General features: G+C 33.4%; 1 protein-coding gene across 5 annotated transcripts in view; it reads left to right on the forward strand.

The window, feature by feature from the left end:
* LOC111044514 (retinoic acid receptor RXR) overlaps window positions 1-15207 on the forward strand; it is a 66090-nt gene that overhangs the window by 38018 nt on the left and 12865 nt on the right. For 4 of the 5 annotated variants that reach the window (XM_022329678.2, XM_022329677.2, XM_022329679.2 and 1 more), the window contains exons 2-3: window positions 8260-8386; window positions 9451-9600. In XM_022329678.2, coding sequence (XP_022185370.2) covers window positions 8260-8386; window positions 9451-9600 — 277 coding nt within the window. Of the gene's footprint in view, window positions 1-4381; window positions 4434-8259; window positions 8387-9450; window positions 9601-15207 lie in introns of those variants that run through there. The other variant, XM_039424621.1, reaches the window with a different exon arrangement.

Consider the following 15207-nt stretch of genomic DNA (forward strand, 5'->3'; position numbering starts at 1 on the left):
CAGTGTTTTTCAGTTCCAGTTGATAGAAAAAGTACCAATTTGCTTTTAACACTTCATTAGTTCAAAAGTAAAAATACATTTGTCTTGCCTGTTAAATTGAAAATTCTCTATTATACTGAGTCTCGATACACGAAAACATTCATTATTATAAATATAACATTTCATGAATTCTCCAATAAATTAAGAAGTTCAATTTAAAAAAAAATATATATGAATACAATACAATTATTTCTTAAAATTACATTGCAATGAAAATGTATAAATCTAAATTTATCTAGCCTTGAATCGTGTTTGCATCTCCTCAATATAAAAGTTTCTTTTTTATTACTAATATTATGTACAATGTATGTCTTCAAAAGTAGGTATGCAAATTATGTATTGGGACCCCTTCCTATAGCACTCTTTATTTATAAACTACCTCCTTATTTATAAACTACCTTCAAAAACATTCTTTTACGAGCAAGCTTTTGCAACAAATCAGAATTGGTTTAAATTTACTAGCTACTAGACTCGTTCTGATTTCTTGCTTTTACTTAATTTCACTAAGAACGTTTCAATTAGTTTTCAATTTCACTAAGGACGAGAATTCCAACAAGAACGTTTTGAGAATTGTTAAAAAACACGTCGCTCAATTCATCATTCTCAGAATTGAAAGAATTTTTTAAATCTTTAGAATACCGAAGAATCGTTGTAGTGATAAGTTGACTCATCTTTAAACCAGAAAATCACGTTGTCCAACATTAGGCCTATTTTTTATCGAATATTTTAATATTACCAATACAGTTCTAATCTTCTTGTATTTATCGGCAGATTCACAAGTCCAACGATTTTGAGGAAAAATGTTGAACAATCATAAGATAATATGATAACTTCGTTTGAAAAAATAATGATTTCGGATTACGGGAAAACCAACTGAGGAATTTATATTTTTTTCTTGGGACAAGTTATTGTTTATTGTAGAATAACGTGATGCCATTTGCGTCACATTTTTTCGGGACTTTCTGTTCAATCCTCTTTGTCTTCATTTGAAAGAAAAAATCCATTTGGCCTTGACTGATAACAGTATTTGTCTATCTATTTATGTGAATTTTCTTGACTTATACGCATAGGCTACTATCTTTTCCTTGTTCTCATCATGTGAACGACTCCTGGTTCGTTGATCCATCATCAGTGATTGATTCATCAGCATCAATCAACTAATTGATTATCTCATACAGTATTTTGGAGTTTAATCAATTACTAAATAATATGTAGTCATTATTTCTTGCTCTGCAAATCAAGCTTTGAAAATGTATAAACATTAACCAATATTAACATTCAAGTACCATGTTTATTATAAAAATACCACCGCTCATATCCGTTATGTTTTGTTAGTAAAGATTTATTTTAAAATATTTTCTATGAAAGTAATCAATATCCGTATGTTTTAAAGTAATCAATATCCGTATGTTTCTCATATCCGTTATGTTTTGTTAGTAAAGATTTATTTTAAAATATTTTCTATGAAAGTAATCAAATTGCTTCAAATTATTACAGTATGGAAAGGTAAGTTGGTAGTCTAGAGTATGACTAATTGATTTAATTATTGAATATTAATGTGGGAAGTGGGATGCAGTCATTGTTTTTCTTTATACACCAAAAAACTATGTTTTCAATTATAAATTTTATTTAAACATCTAATGCACTGATTATTGCATATTTTTCCTCGCTTGAAATATTTTACCGAAATTTTTCGTTCCGATCTTCATTGAACCAGAATCAATTTTTCTCAAAAATCAAAATCATCAGATCAATCACTAATAAAAAATATTGAACTTTGGATACAAAATATTGTGAATCTTATCACAATTTACGTATTGAATACAAATATCGATTTGGTTTCGTGGAGCTACATGCGCCTGCTACTCCCTTTGTAAGGGTAACCACCACTTTGAGCCGAATTCCTCTAATACCATTTATGAGTTAAAAAATCGTTTCCCGGTGGTTCGGAACCCACCTTAAGCTGTAGTTCCATTCACCTATCATCATCCGTCTCATTACCCACGCACAAGCCTAGAGCTCATGCACATTCTCAGCAAAAAAAGATGAATAGATGTGAATTTATAATATTTATTGTGTAAGTTATGAAGTATGTATCCTTAACTAATTCCACGTGAATATTCATCACATTTATTAATTCATGGAATTTCAATTTTCTTTGTTAATCTAACTACTATATCTTCAAATTTAAATTAGTTGAAGGTCTATCTATACTTTTAATGCAGTTATCCATGAAAACTGCTATAATATCTCGATCAGCCATTTTGTTTCTAAAACATGAATTATTCCACTGTCTACATTTTTATTATTGCTCCATTCCTATGATACTGAATAGTTTTCGGAAAATCAAGAAAAAATATATATTCTACGTATTGCCTTTTGTTGTTGATGGAAAATAGAATCTATTATTGTCAGTAATAAAAACATTATGTGTTACTTGTAAAAATACGTCATTATTTAATTGTTATACTGAAGTTGAAATATTATGCTATTTTACAGCTGTCTCACGGGGTATGTATTAGACTACTAGTGGTCGCGCTGAATACTGTGGTCTGCGGTCTAGAATCCGCTGGACAAGTTCCCAACTGAATTGTCTACAAATTTCTGTTCATGTATGGGCGTATTTGAGACTATATAGTGATACTCATGTTTAGTCAGCATTTGAGTCTTCCATGAAATCTACTGACTCGTGAAACCACGACGTATATTGATAGCCATTTCAAAGTTATTGAACATTTATAGCTATTCACGTATTTTGTGAAATTTGGGACAAGTTTATCGAAATTGAATTTCAAATTTAAAATCTAATTCTCTCTGTATTCCCACATAATCACATTCAATATTAACAAAACGGGCTTAAATGGATCTATTGTACAATAATTGTTTTGTATAGGCTACATAACAAAATATAAGTGGCGGCAAAATAATATTTTATTGAAACCCCTCATCATTTCTTGGATATTTTATAATTTTTCCCTTATGTCGACTTATTTGAAATTAATTTGCCGAATATCATTAAATATGTGTGACTTCGAATGTGATTACTATTTCATTAAAAACCACAAGAAATACAAATTATGTATTAATGCTCATTCCGCTTTTACTCAATTTTGTTTCTAATTATTCAAATACAATAGGCTACATACTACATTCCGACATTCTTCTATTAATTTACGTATTATGGACTATTATTTTTAGAGTCTAGTAGACTATTTTCAGCTAGATTATTGTATTATGGCCTGATTTTTCCTGTTTGGATGTACAAGTCATAATTAGCTGTTAAAGATTGTTCAACTATGTTGAACTATTGAAAACTCGAATTTTCCTATTTATTCTACATCTGCATGCATTGTATAATGTACAGTAACTTGAATAATGGAATATGTTTTGATTTCCTTCCATGGTAGAATTCTCCGTGCAAATAATTATTTGTTATATTGCAATTTTATCTTGATATACTTTGCCCCGAAAGAAACTAAACTGATCATTGTTCCATATAGTTTCTATTATCCAACTGTATATTGATGCTGATTTATTATTCACTTCTATGAAAGAAGAAGGGTAAGTCAAATCGTGATATGAGAAAGAATTTGGTATGCGGGTTATTAGTGCTGTAGGAAGCAAATAAGACAACGTTGGCAATCAAGTTGTGGAGAAGAGGCTCAAAAGGGTTGAGAAAATGCAAACCATTATGAAGAGCGGACGCAGTGAATGGAGAAGAAAATGATAATTGAATAAATAAATTGCAAGGAGGCGGGCAAGGAGTAGGAGGGGGGGTGAAGTGAAGGTGCGTTGCTTTGCTTTGATAGTAGAGTCGTGAGGCGTGTAGTGGAGGAGGAAGTCGGCAAAGGTGAACCAAGGTCGATGGGCAACTGAAGCCAAGGTCTTACAGGTGGATATTTTCGGAACAGAATAAAACATACAGCCGGCGGTCGGTCCACGTCCGTACGCGGTTCATTCCCCCGCCAGTTTAACCGCCCCCCCCCACTCACCCACCTTCCCGCAATAATTATTATTCTTTCTCGGATTCTGACCTCCTCCTCTATTTCCTCAAAAAGCGTCATCGTTCAATCAATTCAACGGCTCAATAACAATTTATTCATATTTTATCAATCCGGGTATAACCGCATTCTCGAATGAGGAAAAAGTCTTTTAATGTAGTTGGGTTCTACGACCTCGGTGATAACTATTTTTACATTCAAGGGACAAATTTCACTCCCCCAATTGATCAAGTTTAGTTCTCAGGTTTCGTAGTTGACGATAATAATAAAAGGTCGCCACAAGTATTCTTTAAACTAATTTTTATCACTTGTGGCAGTAATGTTGAATATATTTTTCTAAGCTCTCGATTAGAACGATGGATCAGTTTTGCAACTCACCCCACGGACTTGCAGGTAAAGGGAAACAATGAAAGCTCTCAAGTTTAGGGGTTATTCTTTGTTAAATGTTCAATGTTACTTGTATAAGTTTCGCAAAGTTTTGCAAATTTCAAAATTCCCATTTCCTGCTCTATTCACAATAATTATCGATTTGAATTGGTTTCCTTGTGACGTGGCTGCTGTGTTATCGTGGATGACTAGCAAGTCCTCTATTTGTCTATTTGTTGAGTTATTAATAATTAATAATAACAATATAGCAATAATTATTATTGTTGTATTTTTGTAACAATCCAGGCTACCATTTTCGTAACAAAGACTTATTCTTTAAGTAAGCAGTAATTTCATTCTGATAATATTTTTTTCTCTTCAGGCTGTGGAGGAGATGAGATTGTTTATGTGAAAAGAGATCTTTATTGAATGTAGAGTTGAAGTTTCTTAATTTAGAATATTTGGAAAATGTCATTAATGAAACATCAAAACGTTACTCAAGATTATGTTGAAACATCAAAACGTTACTCAACAAGTCCATTGATGTTTAATCTGGAATCTAGAACTGTATTTAAGACTTGGGTACTTGTAAAAACTTTTTAATGAGTTGTCAAACGATTCTAGTCCAATGCTCGTTTTATACATTTATTTGCCATTCGATCTGAATTGTTTTTCTTGTAGTTTAGTTTTGGAGCTGGAAAATTTTGCAACGTTGTATCGCGATTCAAGGGCCGTAACCGTTGCCAATGACATAAAACTGTTGACTGCACAAAAATAAAGGCTGTTCTGCGCATTTCATCGAATCCTAGCATATAAAATGAGATGCCACATTTTATTGCTGCCCAATTCAACAAATGCTCAAAATAGAGCGACTTGCTTCAAATCATACTGGCTTCGATCCTCTGATCCCTAGTTAACGACTTCTACATGGAACTAACGACATACAGTTCCATTTCAGTTTAACGTATTCCTAATTTGTCCTTGGAATCGTAAACAAAAGCCAAGCTAGACTACGTTTCTGTTGACCTTTATGTGCTCTCTCACAAGGAAAATGGTACATTCAAACATCTGATTCTGTGTTCATTTATTCTCAGGTCTCCTTCTTACATATCTTTGTAAATTTATTCGTCTCCAGACAAGATCCACATGCATTCAGGTTACTTTATCATTGCTCTGACTTTGAAATATTCAGTACCCAGCGCATTGCTAGTCGTGAGAAGATCCAACTATAACTACAGCATTATACTGGATTGCACTTGAGCGATAACAACGCTTGTTCTAGTCTAATGCAAATGCATTACCTACAGTCTGCATCCTATCACATAGCAGCAAACCTTTCTTGTTATGAATTTAAAATTCACTAAAGCTTTGAATTTATTGATTTCAAAGTACATTTTTCTTATTCAATTGAATAAAATAATACACTGTCTTGAGGCTCTTGACTTTCCTTCTACGTATACGTGTGAATATATTTTACTGCAATAAAACAGCAAGCTGAGTCGCTGATTTTTAAAATTTATTTTCAAAGTCGTGCGTTATGATTGGTCGTTGAACATAACGTTTTCAGTTATTATTTATTTATGTAAATACAAAAGAAAAATATTTTATCATTCTATCATAGTATCATAAAGGCTTTCACAATTTGTATTTTACTTTTCATCTAAAAGAAAAATTCCATTAAAATTTACAGGTAATCAGCAAACTACTTCAATTTTATGAGAACACATATTTTATTATGAATCATTAAGTACTCTTTTACTTACTCGTATGATGAGTACACGACATTATACAGTAGCTTAATATACAGTAGTGAGTAGTGAGGTCGTTAATTTAATTTCTTTTATTACTTCATTGGAACTATATAAAAGGGAACTGTTCGAGAAATAATCGCATTACAGTGATGATGGTGATGTCGCTGATGTAATTAGAAACTCCTAAGCCATCACAATAACATTTATGCTGAAAATTTGCCAGCAAAGCTTTTAGGTTCATAACAGTACTATTAAGATAGATATTTGGCACAATGTTCAAATAATAACTTGAAACTTCCCAACTTTCTGATGTTGAATGGAAATGTTGAACTAGTGAACTTGAAATAATTCAATGTCTGTGTTTTAGTTGAGTTTCTTCAACTTTTGGAAGATCCGCCAAGTTTCCGGTTATTTTAGTTCTTTTGCATCTCTGTGAGATCGTCCTTGACACGTGATTTGAAATCAGTTGGGATGTTTCCAAACCATATACAATTCTTCGGCGTCGTCTATTTTAGCTCGGCCTACTTAATTTATATCTATCACAGCTTTTATTTCGTACATTTCAGTCGATTTATTAACCGGTTCCTAATTTTTCATTAATTTATTCCTCATTAAGTATAATAATATAATAAACCATTAGGTAAAACCATAGGTTTAAACCATAATAGTAGGCTACAGGCCTACACTGTAATGATGAAATTATTTTACAAGATAAAACATTAGGAAATTCTTCTCCAAAAGAGCACGCTCGAGCTTGGGGAAGGAGCCAGCTGAACTTCAGCTGGCTAATAATAACTAAAACATCCTTATAATAAACATAAGAAATTAATAAATATCAGATAAGCATAAAGAAAGTGCTTCGATACAAGATTATGTCTAAGAACAAGTATAAGATTGAAGCTGTATGAATGTGACAAATCATAATAATACTAGCCAGAATATAACTTAGCCCAACTAAAATATTACTCTATTGAACTCCACAATCGCTCTGCCATTTCCCAGACATGTGAGTCTCAAGTTACTTGAAACTTTCAAATTTTTCATGATATCGTTTTTACTTGTAAAGCAGGATAATTTAGCTCAAACATTTATTGGTTGCCTTCATAAAACGAATGGAATAAAATTGATATCAACAATGAGAAATAGAAGTTGATGAATTAGGAAGAGCCCTGAAAATGAACCAAGAGTTTGAAATTGAAACGAGGTAGAGGTCAGCCTCGATAGTAAATAGCATTCTATTCTTGAAAGGATTTTTGGAATACAGCAAGGTAAGACCAGGTAATACGGACGAAAATGTGGACTTTTGCCAAACCACGATACTCTCTTTGGTTACACCAGCTATTTTTCAATATACATACATCATATTAACAGGATTCATCTCACTTCAAGTTAAAGTCCACTACTTTCATCAAAATAGTCGCTGTCATTGTGGAAATACCCAAATAAGAGAAAGAATGTGAATGGACCAGTCATAAACTTGAGTTCATATATTATGCTTTATTCAGTCTTAACGTATTTCTAGTTGAAAATGTAATTTGACAACACGTTCTACATCTTGATTATAATTAATATTGTTCTAGGGCAAAAAGGCCATGTGCCATGTATAGAACCTGTAATCAACTTTCTATAATCTATCATTATATCTATAATATAGTTATAGTTGAAGAATGCAATAGAACCAAGCAATCAATAATTCTGAATTTATGAAACGAATTTAAAATTGGATAAAACCTTATCTCATACAGTTTTTTTAGATTTGAATTTGAGTAGGCCTATGCTAAGATGTCCTTATTAACATATTGAACAACAATAATCATTACAATGGAAATCCATTCCACAATGACCTTAATTTCATGTATTAAAACCAACTAAATGCTTGATGTCAAGCCAGGACTCTGTTTCCCAACGGTTATTCAAATCAAAGTGTTATATTTTTAGTAGAAATTCTTACTAGAAATGGGCTCAAACAATTTGTTTGAATTAATTCAATTGACGATTTTCCCAATACGTTTAAGATGATAAGTAAACATGTAAGATGAAATGATTGGATTCTTCAAAGACTGCAATGTTGTGGAATGACGATTGTTTTGTTGTGTTGACAGGACTGAGCTTGGAGAATAATTTGTCGTTGAATTCGGTGGGACCGCAGTCGCCGCTAGAAATGAAGCCAGACACGGCCAGCCTCATGGTGGGCAACTTCAGTCCCGGCGGCGGACCAAATAGTCCTGGGTCAGTACCACTTTCCTATTCATGATTTTCAATTATTCTCAACTTATCCTTAACAACAGGCATTAAGGGCTCACAGTTGTGATCATATTTGGTGCCTCTTTAACAGAGTAAAAGGAGTATGAAGAAATAGTGATATTAGGCAACAAAGCCTAAAATAGATTTTTATTAGATCATCTTCAATGAGTGTCTTCTTTGAAATCGATGAAGTAAATTAAATGCTTTTAAATGTAAGAAAAGTTTGTTCAACGCAAAATTTAAGTTTCAAAAAGCATTACTTCAATATTGTTGAACGTTTTCTATTTGATTTCATAATGCACAAACTATCAATGAGAGCAATTAAATTTTTCTCATTTTTTCACAGTCCAGCATCATACAGTAATTTTACATTGTTCACTACCTACATTTTTAAAATACATAAGTTGTCAAAAAATATTGAAAACTTTACGAAACAACTACTTATGAACCTGTTCAAAAATTTTAAGAAATGATTTTGATATGAAAGAGTATTGAACATTATACAAAACAACGACTTATAAACCTGGTAAAAAATTTTAAGAAATGAATTTGATATGATATATTGTAACTTGCCGTAAATGTTAGAGATTTTCCAAAATTATAATTTTTTTATTAAATGTTTAATGTATCTAAGCATGAAGTTTCTTATTGGAAATTTACTCTTGATCAGCCGCATCCAGTTACCGAGTATGTATTGTATAGGTCAAATCTTATGGCTAGTATGGTATTTATGCATACTTGTAATGAATGCAGTTTCAATAAATAGCGTCGACCAACAGGCAACAGTCGACTTAGGCCTACCAAAGGGTTTGATAGAATAGTGTTAGTGCTGGTTGCATAAAAGCCGGTTAAATATTAACCGTGATTAATTCCACGAGAACCTCTCAGAGAAGCCGTCTTTCCAAAAAAAGCCTTCTCTGATTGGTTCTCGTGGAAATAATGACGGTTAAAATTTAACCGGCTTTTGTGCAATCTGGCCCTTGACTGTCAATATTGATTTTCAATGTTGTTGGAAAGCGATGATTTAGTAAGCTAATCGGGTGTTGCAGGTCGTACAGTATCGGCGGCCATAGCGGCGTGGGGGGGAAGATGCAGTCTGCCACGTCGCCCTACCCCCCCAACCACCCACTGTCCGGCTCCAAGCACCTCTGCGCCATCTGCGGCGACCGAGCCAGTGGCAAGCACTACGGAGTATACAGGTAAATTATGATTGCACCCTAGTATAGATTGTATCAAATATAGTAAGATTTATGTTATAAAGTCCGTATTGACTTTGGTTTGCAATCCTTGTGTCTCATTAACTAGTAGTTCTGTGAACAGTAGACCTCACGCAGTTCTCTCATCCACAAGTATCTGATGTCACCTGTTCTAGTTGATTCAGTTGAATCACAATTCACTGTTATTTGTTTTCTCCAAGAACAAAAACTCATTTATGTTAATAAACTCAGTTCACGTTTGAATTTGTATCCCATATTATGTTTATCCAGTTTCGTGATAATCTTTCCATCTGATAAAAATATTTCTCAACTATTTTTAAATTATTTTTTTTTCAATCAAAAATATTATCATTTCTTCGGCATTATTTCTAGAAAAAGTTGTGAGATGAATATTGTAGGAAATTATGTAAGCTTCAATTTTTTATATAACAATTATTTATATGCGAGAAACCAAAAATTAGTATTTTTGCACCACCCCCACCCCCTTAGCACATTGGGTAGGGGTGAGGACTTTTGATATGTTGACCTCCTTACTACCCTAAACAGAACTGCGGGGTCAAAAATTGTCTTCCAAACATTTCCCTCTATACCCTTTTTTGAGCATTCATTGTCTGGACAATAATGTGTAATGCATGCAATAAAATAATAATCCACTTGCCAGCTGATTGATTATGAATAATTCTATAGTCTGATTGATCGATCCTATCTTCAAAGTAGATTATATATAGTGATATCAGAGTTCTACATTCGGTCAAACATAGCAGATAGCTCCTTTTCTAGATCCGCACTGTTGCCTAATCGTTTGTTGGCTATGGAAAAATTAGCACTACATTCGGTCAAACATAGCAGATAGCTCCTTTTCTAGATCCGCACAGTTGCCTAATCGTTTGTTGGCTATGGAAAAATTTAATGAACAACCAAAATATTTCATCTCAATTATAAAAATTTATTATCAACTTATGAGAAAATCTATTTTCTTGACGAATAAGGGTCAAACCTTATGAGGCGTTTTCAGACAAGTCGGCAGCGCTAATTGGGTTGGCGTTCGGGAATCAGGTGATTCGGTTAGCTGTAAATTGAAAAAAGTAGTAGAAATTCGATATTTTTGGGGAACCCTATGGAGCACAAGGTTTAGTCGGTTATCTCTAATATCCAAGGTCTCCAGGATCATTCTAGGTCTCCAAAACTCTAAAATCGTTGCACGGAATATTCACTTGGTTCTGAATTACCTACTTCCCGAAAGGGCACTCTTTGTTACATAGTGACACGACTTGAAAATATATTTTCAATTAATTCAAGGTGCCTCATCACGTCAAACATCGATTAAATTTCTCTGAGATTTTTATTCCAACTATTGTATGTAGTGTTTTCTGTGTAATCCATTTCTATATTATATGCAGCTCTGGCATGCTCCAAAATCATCGCTATTCTTTATCATCTTCCAAATTCTACTTTTTATCTTGGTTTGTCAGTGTGCACACCTAAGGTACTCTGAGTCAGATACCCAGCAAGTACATCCCATTTGTATGACAATAATTTTATTCAAGTTTAATGTTGGTTTTATTTCAGTTTCAGCTTTGGTTTGAATTTCAATCAAAATGCATTATTTCTGTAGCATTACATTCTGTTGCAATCTATTATGGAACATGCAACCCATAGGCAGGTTTCTGTCAATTTCGCACTGTGCTTCTGTCCTTGACTTTGTGATTGGCTTGGTTATTAAGGTTTAATTGGTAGAATAAGTTGAAACAAAAGCAGTGCGCCGACCTTGGCTGGCTTCTATTATACTTGAACTGTAATATATTTTCAAGCAAATCATCACAGCGGCGCTCCTATTTTAGAAACAATCCTCATGCATTTTTCTACCATCATTGTTAGGCATAAGTCTATATTTTACTGAAGATTCGTCCCCTATCAGACTGGTCTAATTCGACATAAATCTTGTTTTGCACAAATCAAATGGTTTTTTATTTTGACATCAATAGGCTACAATAATTTGAAACAAAACAATTTTTCAATTATGAACAGTAAATAACTATTACAGCATCGCATAATTTTTTACATTGTGATATAAATAATGAACATTATTCAAAATTGCATATACTAATCTAACAAGATGTCAAAAAATTAATAGTACTTGCTTAATTATTAAAATTGTTTGCAAGTAGGAGTAACTTACATGAAAAAAAGTTTTTAATTGCTGCATTCACACACAGATTCACTCACCACTCACGCATTATAATTATATTTCTTGTGTTGCTAAAATTAAAGTTAACCAATGACAGTGAACAAACTCAATATTTTCAGGAGGAGAAGAAAGAAGCCACTTGAAAATTTATTTTTTAAATGAATGAATACTATTAACACTTTTTATGTAATCAGGCGCATTATTGAACAGTTTAGGACTAAGAAAGACAAAAAAATTTTGAAAAAGGTGTTGTAAGCTTTAGGAGGTCTTAGAAGATTATTTGTTGCACTTCTTGTGCTATATAAATGAGTGCCCTCGTACAATTGCCTTCCACGATCTCCTGATTGGATAAAGAATGAAGATAAAACTTTAAAAACATGAATGTTGCGCAATAGTAAAAAATTGAAAATTGGGAATGAGTGCTCGGTTCTCCTCACACCTTTCATGACACGTAAAATGGATTTTTGGATGGTGATTAACGGCTTTAAGTGGGTTTTATATGTAGAGCCCCAACAAGTTATTCCATAGTTCAACTTGGAATCCACAAGAGCGCAATAAAGTTGTCTTAAAACAGGTTGAGGCAGAAATTTTCCAAGAAAATAAAATTTTCTTAAAAGTATTAGTAGATAAATTTTCAAATACAGTAATGGATATGGGCAAGATCAAGTGAGCTTCTCATCTACTAATACATCAAGATATTTTAAAGTCAGATTGCGTAACTACTTCACAATCACAATTATTAGTTTGATTGCACGTATGATTATGAAATTTTAGTGCTGTTTGGAATTGCCAAGTTGTAGTCAGAGTGAAAAGCAAGTATTTTGTTTTGGATACATTGAGGGAGAGACCATTACAGTTGAACCAAATAAGTAAATAAATAAATAAATAAATAAATAAATAAACCTTTTATTGCAACTTCTACAGTATTTACCTATTGGTACATAGTAAAAATAAAATAAAATTTTCATGGTTGCAAATCAGCTTCCGCTGAGGTTACTTCTTTGGTTGGCACCAAATGAAATATGAACATGATAAATAACATTCACTTTTGAAATTTAGTCTTTGTATAGCCAAACACCGCCGTACACCTTCTTCATCCTCTCCCATTCCGTCCTCTCCTGTGCTACCCTCTGCCATGTTGCTCCACCGCAGACTCTCCTAAATTCCTCGTCCCATCTGTTGGTTGGTCGTCCTCTGCTTCTCTTCAGTGTTCGTGGATACCAGTCTATTATCTTCTTTGTCCATCTGTTGTCTTTTGTTCTCGCTATATGTCCTGCCCAGTTCCATTTTCTTTCTACTATCAACCGTCCTATGTCCTCAACCATTGTCTCTTTGGATATCCATATTTTCGTCTTTTTATCTCTTTTAGTAACTCCCAACATGATCCTTAGCATTGCTCTCATACTAGTTCTCATTTTCCTGATAATTTTTCCTGTGAGAGTCCATGTTTCACAGCCATACAACATAACTGGGATTATACACATCTGAAGTAATTTTCGCTTATTTTCCATAATAACCGTGGAGCGGAAAAGGTGATTAAATCTTTTAAACATTGACCATCCCAACGCAATTCTTCTTGTGATTTCTCCCCATTGACCGTCTTTTCCAATTCTTTGCCCTAAATATATGAAGCTGTTGACATTTTCGATAATTCTTCCTTGGTTCAAATCAATTACTTCATCTGCTTGACAATTGAAACTCATAACCTTTGATTTTTCAAAATTTACTTTAAGGCCTATTTGTTTTGTTTCTTCCATCATCTCATTTAACATATCCTTAACTTCACTTGCACTTCTTCCTATAAGAACAATATCATCGGCAAATTTCAAGCAGTTCAACCTCTCCCCATTGATATCTATGCCTCTATCTTGCCAGTCTAAATTTTTGAAGGTTGTTTCTAAAACGGCATTAAATATTTTTGCAGATGGAACATCACCTTGTCTTAATCCTCTTTTCACACGTATCTCTTACTCTCTCCTCTTACTGAACATTCTAATTTCATATTCTCATATATATATTTAAAAATTTGTAAATATTCATCTTCAACACCAAGTCCAGCTAACGTATTCATAATAGCGTTGGTTGTTACACTATCGAATGCTTTTTCAAAGTCGATGAATAGTAGGACCATTTGGAAATTGTATTCCCTCGCCTTTCGTATCAATTCCAGCAGTACTAAGATATTGTCTAGTGTAGAGAAATTTTTCTTGAATCCGGTCTGATCGTTCTGTGTTGCGGCATCTAAATTTCTTCCTATTCTGTATGTTATTATTGCAATGAAGACTTTGTAAATTGTACAGAGGAGACTTATTGGGCGATAGTTCTTTACTTCTTTTCTGTCTCCCTTTTTATACAGTAGTATTAGGTTAGCCTTCAACCATAAATCAGGAACTTTTCTATTTTTTAGACATATATTAAACAACTTGACTAGTATACTGGTTACAGCTCTTCCTCCCGCTTTTATTTCTTCATTTGTAACTCTGTCCGGTCCTCCCGCTTTTCCTTCTTTTAATTTGCTTATTACTCTCTCCACTTCACTTTCCAGGATTGGAAGGCTATTTTCTACTTGACCTGCATCCAGCTGTTCCTCTCTCCTTCCACTGCACTCTGCTGATGTGTCTGTTTCAGGCCCCTGTATACTATATAATTTTTCATAGAAGTTACAGATTGTCCTGAGAATACCTTCCACTTCTCTCTCTTCCTCGCCAGTCTCATTTTTCATCGAGATCATTATATTGGTGCCTAGCTGTTGTCTTCTCAATGTTGTTTAATACTTCCTCTTGATTTAATTGTGTCTTCTAATTCTTCAGTTTTCTTGAGCGCTGTCCATTCTTTCCATTTTCGCCTTATTAATTTAGAAATTTCAGTGAATTCAATTCTATCCCTATCAGACGTTTTCAGTCTTCTCCTTTTTGCCAAAAGTCTGATTATCTCTCTTGGAGTTGAACGTCTTCTGTTTCCTTCTCTGTCGTTCAAGGTATCACTTGTACTTTTAATAATAGCAGATAGTTTACTTGATATGTCTTCCATATCGGAGCATTCAGTATTCATTCCATGAGCTAGGTTTTCTTCCAATTTCTCTTCAAATGATTTCATTTTTAGTGCTTCTGAACTCAGTCTCGTGCGGACTTTTTTGTTGAATCTTCTTCTCTCTTCTATTTTTATAATCATCTTAATTGGTCTATGGTCACTTCCTATGTTAACATCATTCTCTACGTCCACATCTTGTACAATGAGTTTTTTGTCTGTTATGAAGAAGTCAATCTCATTTTTTGTTTCTCCATCCGGACTCATCCAAGTCCACTTTCTTGTTTCATTTTTCTGGAAGAAGGAGTTCATCAAATACATATTTTTCCCTTCAACAAATTCAACAAGCCTATCTCCTCTTTCATTTCTTTCAC

The sequence above is a fragment of the Nilaparvata lugens genome, chromosome 3 (genome assembly GCF_014356525.2).
Source record: "Nilaparvata lugens isolate BPH chromosome 3, ASM1435652v1, whole genome shotgun sequence".
NCBI lineage: Eukaryota > Metazoa > Arthropoda > Insecta > Hemiptera > Delphacidae > Nilaparvata > Nilaparvata lugens.